This window comes from Schistocerca serialis, chromosome 1 (genome assembly GCF_023864345.2).
Source record: "Schistocerca serialis cubense isolate TAMUIC-IGC-003099 chromosome 1, iqSchSeri2.2, whole genome shotgun sequence".
Lineage (NCBI taxonomy): Eukaryota > Metazoa > Arthropoda > Insecta > Orthoptera > Acrididae > Schistocerca > Schistocerca serialis.
Window position 1 is genome coordinate 883,438,388 of NC_064638.1, and position 10,527 is coordinate 883,448,914.

The 10,527-nt window shown below is 34.5% G+C and overlaps 1 protein-coding gene across 1 annotated transcript in view; it reads left to right on the plus strand.

Annotated features, from left to right (window-relative positions):
* LOC126444069 (uncharacterized) overlaps positions 1-6,424 on the plus strand; it is a 93,517-nt gene extending 87,093 nt beyond the window's left edge. The window contains exons 5-6 of the mRNA XM_050090961.1: positions 899-1,197; positions 6,417-6,424. Coding sequence (XP_049946918.1) covers positions 899-1,197; positions 6,417-6,424 — 307 coding nt within the window. The remainder of the gene's footprint in view (positions 1-898; positions 1,198-6,416) is intronic.
* Positions 6,425-10,527: the final 4,103 nt, after the last annotated feature.

The following is a 10,527-nucleotide window of genomic DNA, read 5'->3' on the forward strand; positions in this document are numbered from 1 at the left end:
GGGCTTTTCGGTTCCCCATATGCGCCAGTTCTGTTTATTGACGAAGCCGTCCAGGTAAAAATAAGCTTCGTCAGTAAACCAAATGCTGCCCACATGCATATCACCGTCATCAATCCTGTGCACTATATCGTTAGCGAATGTCTCTCGTGCAGCAATGGTAGTGGCGCTGAGGGGTTGCCGCGTTTGAATTTTGTATGGATAGAGGTGTAAACTCTAGCGAATGAGACGATATGTGGACGTTGGCGTCATTTGGACCGCAGCTGCAACACGGCAAACGGAAACCCGAGGCCACTGTTGGATCACCTGCTGCACTAGTTGCGCGTTGCCCTCTGTGGTTGCCGTACGCGGTCACCCTACCTTTCCAGCACGTTCATCCGTCACGTTCCCAGTCCGTTGAAATTTTTCAAACAGATCCTTTATTGTATCGCTTTTCGGTCCTTTGGTTACATTAAACCTCCGTTGAAAACTTCGTCTTGTTGCAACAACACTGTGTTCTAGGCGGTGGAATTCCAACGCCAGAAAAATCCTCTGTTCTAAGGAATAAACCATGTTGTCTACAGCACACTAGCATGTTGTGAACAGCACACGCTTACAGCAGAAAGACGACGTACAGAATGGCGCACCCACAGACTGCGTTGTCTTCTATATCTTTCACATCACTTGCAGCGCCATCTGTTGTTGAAAATTGTAACTACTGTAATTTCGAAAGTTTGTCCGCCTGAAAATGTACTGTTGTCCCAAGCATATTGCAACAAACGGTGTATTTCTATCGCTGCTCGTTTAGTTTTTATTGCCGTTTCAAATATACCGGTCATTTTTGAAACACCCTGTACAATAACAATGAGATCGCCTCCCTGGTTTCTCCATTTGCTGTTTTTATCATTGATCTCGTTTGCAGACACCAGCCGAAACGTGCAGACTCGACGCTGGCGGCTGAGACCAGCCACACCGCGGCAGCAGCCAGCACAACAGCGCCGCCACCAGCTACGACAGTGGCCGGCGGAACGGGGGCGGCGACAGCCTCGAGCTCGGGGGCGGCGGGGGTGTCAGTGGCCGCCCTGCCCGAGCCGGAGCGGCAGGTGGTCTGGGACGGCCGCAGCGGCTCCGTGGTGGACGCGCAGTTGCTCGGTGGTGCCATAGAGGCCTTCCTGGCGCAGCAGCGCGGCTCTTCCAACGGCGCTGGGGGCGGCGGGGGCGGCAGCGACAAACAGCCGGAGGCGGGGGCGGCGGCGGCTACGGGGGACAGGCCACCGGCCAAAGAGGGAGCCAAGGACGAGGATGAGCCTGCAGCCTGCGACACGTCCATCTGCTCCGCTCTCAAGGACTTGTTTGTCAAGTAGGCAGCCGGCCGCCCACGTGGGGGCCTGCGAATCTTGGTGCAGGAGCAGACGGCTTTAGCTCGTGGCGCATTTGCAATGTTCTGGGGACTGACGTTAAGAAGTCATGTCAGGGGACAGCACGAGAGATGGTTGCATGCTATAGAGTGACACTCATCATCTGACTTGACCAGCTGTTCGACAGCAATTCCCATAAAATGTTCTCAGAGCTTTAGTATTGCGTAACAGTTCCATGTGGACCTCACTGAGCATTCATCGATCAGAGGGAATGTCTCAGAAAAAACTATAAATTGGTGAAAATCAGCTCTTCTGCTACTGATAAACCAGTTTAGTATGTTGTCTTGAGACTCCATGGTAACGACACAAAGCGCGTTTTTTGGGTGAGGATATTAGTGACTTCTCGAGATGAAAGTCTGGGAAGCACTGATCCATAATTCAACAAGTTTCATTTACTGCTGTTGAAGTAAACTAGAGTGCTGTAACACAAACCAGGACGGAAAAATACAGATGAGCTCTGTCAAAATTTTACTAGAATTCGTTCACTTAACTTTTGAAGCTTGATGGTACAAAGTACAGGGCAATTCAAAATGTATATAGCGATTACAAACGGCTATAATTAGGTAAGACGTAGCGATGCACCTATAAAAATTGCAGAGAATGCGAAAGAAACTTTAATTTTTTGATGTACTTTATAGGTACAAGATCTAGGCGATAATCCATTTCATGCCATACATTCTGAAAGATATGTGGACTCACCGACGTCAGTGCATTAGAAACGCACATTTCAAATTCTGAAATTGTTTTCAGGAAATAAGACACACGCACAAGACCCTTCACATAAACTCATTAAATAAATGTGTGGGTGTCAGATTTCGAGACCAGAATATAGCGTTGTCATTCCAGTGTGACCAATCCAGTGATTTGGAAGATATTGATTTAAGACTGTGGATATCTCCATACCCCAATGTGGCATTGCTCCATCTTGCTGAGATATATCATACATGCAGTTCTTATCAAGCTGTGACAACAACTATTGTTCATACAGATCAAGGTAAATGTTTCTTTAAACATTTGGCTCAACGAAGAAAATAAACTGCATAATTTTTTTGCATGCGCCGTTTTCCGATTCAATGCACTATTTAAATGTTTAACCTTATTTTACATTCTCAGTCATTCTTATCTATGTATCGCTGTTCGTTCATTTTGTATTGCCCAGTATATTCTGTTCCTCTTAATAAGGAATTGCGACACTTTTCGTGTCACTTATGTTTAATTTATTTATCCCACACAAACGCTCATATTTCCTGTGAAAGTCTTGTTGTAGAATGTACTTATAATGTGGAAATGGATAACTATGTCTGCAACGGCATACATTAGATCTGATACAATGATCCATATTACTAATTAAATGCTTTTTGCGAAAGACACTCTTATGAACAAGTGTCTACTGTGGTTTTTGTAAGTGGCATAATACGTTTCTCCAGAAGAGTAAAACATTTTCTCGATATTCCTAAGTGATTAATTTCTGGCTTTTTCCATTGTGAAGTAAAGATGCCACACTCATCCTGAAAAGTATGATCAGAGCCCCCAGTGAGTATATATTTTTGGTGTTATATATCTGGCAATTTATCTAATGTGACTTCTGTGGACTGGACAAACGACTCCTAGTTATAAACAAATCAGTTTCTAGATTTAACCATTCTAGTCACAACCATTGTATGGTAACATGCCAAAATGTGACAGTTCCACCATATATTAAATTCCATTGTCAACTACAGACAAAAAATATTATTAGAGGACTCATAAGAGCAACATTGCAGGCAAGATATAACGCTGTTGGTGATGTTCTGTGAGAGTACTTCCATGTGGGTACTGACTTCCATTTGACACTAATGATGAAGCACTTTAACTGTTCTATGAAACTTTTATGAATTAATAGCTGAGAATGTTATGAATCTCTCACATTTCCTTATGTTTCCAGATTGCAATAAAATAAATTTAGTTTTAATCCTCTTAGCACTGATATCAGTGTGGGAAGGGAATTTTTCCTCAGCCATTTCGTCTTACAGAGTAACCTAGTGAAGTAAATATCAAATTACCGAAAAGTTTAAGGCCCGCTGAGACAGTTTTCTTTATATAATTGCCTTACCATTGTTGAAAAGCCTTGAAATTACAAATCCCTTGTTTCTTTTCAATTGATTCAACATGGAAGGTACCAACCTCACAGCAAATTAATATTCTGTCAGAAGACAAGATTTTTCATAGCCTACCCCTGTTTGTGATCCCATAAAATTCCAGTGAAATTCATAGTAATTTCACCATAATCTGTGAAATAATTGAGTCCTATATGAAAATACAAAAGAACTTATTCTATTTAGTTGATATTGGAAACGAAAAGGTTAACAACTCCTTCAGACACCATGGATCATTATTGATTTTCCTAATACTGTTCTACTGTTGTTAACAACACATGAAGAATCAGTCAGATTTTCTGAACAGGAACCTAGTCCCTGGATATGTTTGTCTGGAGCCTCTTTGAATGTGTACTAATGCATTTGTAAAACTCAACTTAATAACAGCTTGTCACAAACCTGAACTTACGAATGTGTCCTACTAGATGTGAGTTCTTCAATTAAAAAGGAAGTGATGAAAAAGGCTGAGCTTTGGAATTCTGCAGCATATTAACTAACCATAATAGCATTATTGATCATGAACAGTTTACACAGAATTTGAGCTAAAACGTAGTTTGCCCTGCATCAAGCTCACATAATTGAAACACGCCACAAAAAACCCATTTTGAGTTTAGTATTTAAGGTCTATTAAATTCTTGACTGTGGAACACATTCACTTTGTTTCATCAAATGAAAATACTGTTATTTCTGAAGTGAAATGTTTATGTTATGAAGTGAATAAAAGGTTTTCTTTCTTCGTACCAATGCACTCCAATAAATCGTGAAACACATGATTCCACAGTAATCTTTTGATCATCAAAATAGAACTTCGTAAGTCTTGGAACTGAAGGACACAAATTTCTTTCACACATTTCATTTGATAACGACACACTTATAAGAAATTGATTTTGTTTGATTTGATAATTTCTACGAAGGCTAAAATACTGTAGAGTGTGTCTAAATGTACTGAAACATACCTCAAACAATAACTTGAAATCTTACAATATTCATTATTAGTACAGTAAAAACTTCCCGACTTTTTTCTGTATAAGTACATTGGTTAACACAACTGAGAAATTCTGTCACTATTTTGTTGATTTGAATTGCATACAACTGCTGCTGAATATCAGTATGAGTAATTTTTTTAAATTGCATATACAGTACATTGCTCTAACTGTATGCACATGTGTACATGTATTAACAAAATTTATTTACAAACCAAAGGCAAGTAACAAAATGTCTTAGAAAAACCACAATGAAATATAAATTATTACATTATGTTAAACCACAATGTATGGCTCCTGTACTAATCAATCATTATGAAAGTCTTAAAATTATTAGCAGGTACAGTTATACCAGGCCTTGGCATTAACTTCTAAGATCCAGTCATATTTAGTAGCTATGAATTGTTAATATGATATAATGCCCCAAAGTCAGCAGGATGGTTGTATAGGCTGTGCATCAACCATTTTTGTACTCACAGGTAGTCTCAACCTTCAGCTGTATATTATTTAATTACATTGCATGATTACAGAAGTTTCATCCTTTAGCTCCTATACCTGGAAGTCATGAGAGAAATTATATTTTAATCCTGAATGAAACTACAAATATTTTAAATGGCCAATATGCTAACACTGCTGCTAGATGATGGAGACATTCCAAGAACAAGCTCTAGTGTATGACAGTATTTAGAGCTGAAGATGTAATTGGAGTCTCTCACTTTGTGGATGGTCTGTATTTTAACTATCGAACCAGTTTTGTAGAGGATGTCACTTATGGTGATTAAAGCACTTCTACACTCATAGATATTGAAGTATGTTTTTTTCAGGAAAATTGGAAATATATAGCTATTGTAATGTTTATATGCAGTTCTTGTAAAACTAGAAGAATCAAAGTCTGTTGAAAATGTAAAAGGGCCTGAAGTTCTTTAACAGTCTGGCAGTCAAACACAAAAATCTACATTTCCGGAGTGCAAAGGTGTCAGTAAAATATTCCTATAACGAATCATTATGACGTTTTATAACCAATTTGTCTCTTTAGAACATTAGCTCCAATGTAGCAAAGGTACCCTATGTTTGCTTTCCGCTACATGCCACACCTCTTAAGTTTGTGACAGTGAACTGAAAAAGTAAATTGATTTGCAAGGCAATTTCTAAAGCCTGATTTATTTTCATTCTTTCATGATTATTTGTAACAACGTAATCAAAATAACAATTTCTATAGAATACAAGGGTGTGTTTTATTTTGCAGCAATTATAATATTTCTTTAATTTACACTTTAAAGAAGTAATTACAGCTAGCTGTATTCCCTAAACATGTAGTCTGATAAACCTGTTTTATCAGACATACATTTGCAGACAACCTCCATACAGAATCAGAGATGATTGCGTTTCTAGGTCAAACATTGTAATTAAATTAGACTCAAGTCTGATTTATTATGCTTATATGAAACCATCTATAAATATGTTCAACAGATACTGTGAGTTTTCGTTCCAAATAGAAAAACATGTATGGTTTATTGTCCTTTTAGTACTTGCTATTAGGAGTAACATCATCATACTAGGATGTATCACTAAAAACATGTTGCTAAATATTATTCTGAATATGATCAATAATAACCAGACTCTTATGTAGCACTTTGTGCCTCTTATTATCTTAAAAATATCAAAGATAATGGTATGGTTATTTTATTCATCACTATATTGGACCTTAAGTAATATACTTTTCATATAAATGATACAAAATACTATACATCAATAAATCTCTCAATGTTTTATAGAAGTAAATGTATTTTAAACAGTACTAAATTTTGATAAGTAAAAAAGCAGATAAGAAATCGTGAAACTTTCTGATATTCTCCACAATATAACTTAGAGATTTAATGATTAATGTGTTCTCTATTTTGCAGTGTTTTAGAGTTAACTGCAGAAACAGAAGAGTCTGGTTATCTTGTGCTCAGATGAACACTGATAAGCAAGTGTTGTTCAAAAGTGTAATTTTAAGTGACGTTCATAGTGGAAGTATAAATGTTCATGCACTGTTTTTACTTTACGCTTATAATATGAGAAGCACAATGGAAAAGTTCATAAGAATAATGTATGTTGCTGTCACACTTACTGAACATAATCAGAGGCTGTTTTATGTAATGTAACATTTTTTACATTGTGTGACATAGTGAATGAAGATATGACCACTATGTGTTATCATAAATACGGTTCAGAGATATTATAACAAGGTGAAGGAGTTTGCAAGAACTAAAAATCAACGAGCACTCAGCATGCAGACTGATTTTGGAGGACTTCTAAATTCATATGTAGGGGAAAAGAGATTATTTGGCTTACACTGATGAATAGAATACAAAATATCGTAAGCATTGTTTTCATTATTAATGTAAATAAATCTGTAGTTATGAATTATGTAGAATATCAGGTAAATAAATTTTAATTTGTGTTAAATTTTAATTTATTTGAGAAGCATTACAATAAGCGTAAAAACTCTAAAATAAAATATAAATTTATACACAAGTGTTTTTGCTATATCTATAATGTCATATCTAGAGTTTATTGTTAATGTTGATATACCCAGCCTATATGTATATGTATATATATATATGTGTGTGTGTATCTTATTTAGTTAAGTATTCTTGTCTATTCAAAGAATTTCTTTTAGCAAATATGTTTGTAGCTGCTACTGGAGGAAATCGAGTTACACATTTATAATAATAAGTTAGTATACAAAACTTGACATAGTTGAGCCTTCATAGAATTCTTGTCCACCTGGTATAATTAATTGCTGTATTTAAAACTTTGTTAAAACAGTGTAAATCATTTACTAGTTGTAATTTAAAATTGATTCTTGAATGACTGGCACCATTCTAAGTGTTTAAACTTCTTCAATCATATGATGTTGTTTGCTTAGTCACTGTAAATAACTGTAAGAAATAAGAAAATCTTGCTGTTTTTTGTGGATACATTTCAAGTAACTTTTCAGCTGCAAATATTGAATTCAGAAATAAAAGAGATAGTATAATTTTTTCTTCAAGTTAGGTGAATAACTTGTCATTTACTGTCGTAATACTTGTAACCAGTTGATTCTCTCCATTTCCAACAGCATGAGGAAGAAAGAATTCAGCTTCTGAAGATCCTTGTCTGTCCTCCCAAAGACTCCCCAATATGTTATATGAGATACAGACATTACTCAAACAAGAATTATTTATAAATCAGTTTGCATTACTTCACATAATGAAATATTTTAATTAATGTAGCTGTTTTTCAGTACTATGAGCCTCAAAATCAGTTGTGTAGTTGTAATGATAAAAATTGTTTCCTCAAAATATAAGTGTTGTAGACATATGGCCTTCTAACACAAGATATTAAGTATTAGAGATACTTTAGCAATTGTTTTCAGTGTGTGAACAAATGTTCTCTTCTTCTCAGAGGAACCTTGGTTAAATATGCTAATGACAAACTTCCCCAAAGGTTTGTTTTTAGCATGTTCCTAAAGCAAGACACTGAAGCATTGCACAATAGCTCTCTATTATAAGTTAATAAACAGAAAACGTTTTCAAAATTTTATATTATGCACTCTAAAATTCAATAACTTATTTCATTACCTGAACAAGGTATGTAGACATTCAGTAACTCATTAAAAATATATGTATATCAGAATAATTTGTGGTTTATAAATTAGTTTTGAAATGAGCAAAAATACATAATGGTAAATCAGTTACTTAGACTTAATATGGAAGATCTGTTTGTACACAGATTATATAAATGTCACAGTGAAAAAAATCTTCCTGGATGGAGTGATGCTTCCTCTGAAAATTATTTTCTGTAACTAAATTCAGGACAATACCAAAAAGTTGTTTAAACACAAAATCATATTTGTGCCTCCAGTTTAAATGTCATATCAAATCGATATTTTAAATATTTTACTAACTTTTATCCAAATATGAATCAATTAAATAAGAAGTGTAACACATTAGAGAAGTGATAGAAGGCTGTGTTTGTAAATAAGACATTTAAGTAGTACATAAACATGAATTAGAAAATGTTTAATGCATGAACGTATTGACATTGACATTAGTATAAGGCCTCAATGGTATCACAGAAAAAAAGTTTTGCTAAATATGAAAGCTGATATAGATGTTTCCTCTTATTGTTCATGTAAAAAAACCATTTACACTTGTGACAATCAATTAACTGATCTGGCTCTCTGCACTGTAACAAAAATTATATTTATAATTATACAGAATATGTGAAATCTAAAAATAAAAACATTATGAAATATACAACCAAACAAATTAGACCAATTAGAGTGGTGTCTTACAAAGAATCTACAAGCAGTAAGTCTCTAAATTTTTATCAGGGGATCAGACATTAAAAAATCTACATTATTTCACTAACCAAACCAAATAAAGAAATGGTGATGAATACATTAATCATAAACAAGGGAGAGTCAGATCAGTTTAACAACTATCGTTTCATTAACAAGTAGTAACTAGAAAGAAGACTGCTTTCTGTATTACCTGGCATACTTACATTTTGTTAAAAATAAAGTTAACTATGAGGTGTCAAAACCGACATATGTAATTTTGTCATAGGTTATTATACGTTTCTGAATTCTGCTGTAGCTAAATTATTAAGTGTCTGTCAGTGCATCAATAGTGTAACATATGTGTGTGTCTACAGCAGTAGAAAATTCTAAGTACAATCTCTAAATAAAATCAGGAATGTTTGGTGTTGAATCAGAAGAACAATTTTTGTGTAGATCTTTCTGGTGTGTGGCTGGAATATAATTTAGAGTTACCCTGTAAATGCAGAATAGGAAGATCAGTCTAGGGATTAGTCATTCACTGTTAACTCGCACAATTATAACTTAAAAAATACTGAGAAAAAGTCTGAGTATTATAATGTACTTAATTTAAGCTTCAGAAAACTAATCCTATAACATGCTTGTTCTGTATATATGGGAATGTAACATCAAAATTTGGTATTAATAATGTTGTTCATTATTTCAAGTTTAATTCCTTTATAATGCAACACATTAATATCACTAAGTATAAGTCCAGATTTATTGTTTATTGTCTGTACATATAATCAAAAATTTATAATTGTTACATTGCTGTTGTTGTAATTTATACTAAAATTATAAATGTGGATTTTGGTGTTTACTCGAGACATCTTACTTTAAGCAAAATGGATGTTATTAAATAAAAATCTCCAGGGGCTAGATGTTCAGAGGATATTGCGTTGGTTGCCTATGTTCATATACTATTCTTAAAATATTTGTGGATGTATAACAGTTAGTCCTGTATAAAATTGTAAATATTTTCAGAATGTGTGTTTTAAATAAAGATTGTTGAACCGTTTCTATTTACTTGCAATCATCATACGCTGTAGGAGCCTGGCTGAACATCTGAACTGACAAATTCTTTGCAGTTGATTTATTTTAGTTTGGATCAAATCCATCCATATAGGTCCCACTACTAATTCCAGATACATGTTTGGTTACTCAAATGTTTCTAAATGTTCAGAATTATCACATGAAATATGCATTTCTATTTTAATTACAATAATGACATTACAAAGTATTGTCCTTTTGATATTTTCTGCAACTCATCTCCAAAAACAAAAAAAGAGATGGACTGAAATTAAATGGTATTCATAATCTAACCTGACCAAACTGATTCAGTTTTTTGCTGTTTTCTCTAAATCATATCAAATGAATGACAACAGAATTTTTATGAAAATCAGTCTGTATCTTATGAGTAGATTTTTCGAGTCACTAAACCTTTATGAGAAAAACATTAGTCATTACTAAATGATCATAAGTTTCATAAAGATGACGAAAACTGAATGCCTAAGGAAAGCATTAGAATGAGCTTCGTCTACTGCATACGGATTATTTAATATGATATAAGGTATTATTCATAAAACCCTTTCATTATAATAGTCGTCAGAACCGAATGTTTGTTGCTTCATAATAACTACAATTATATTTTTAATGGTTGAAAAAGT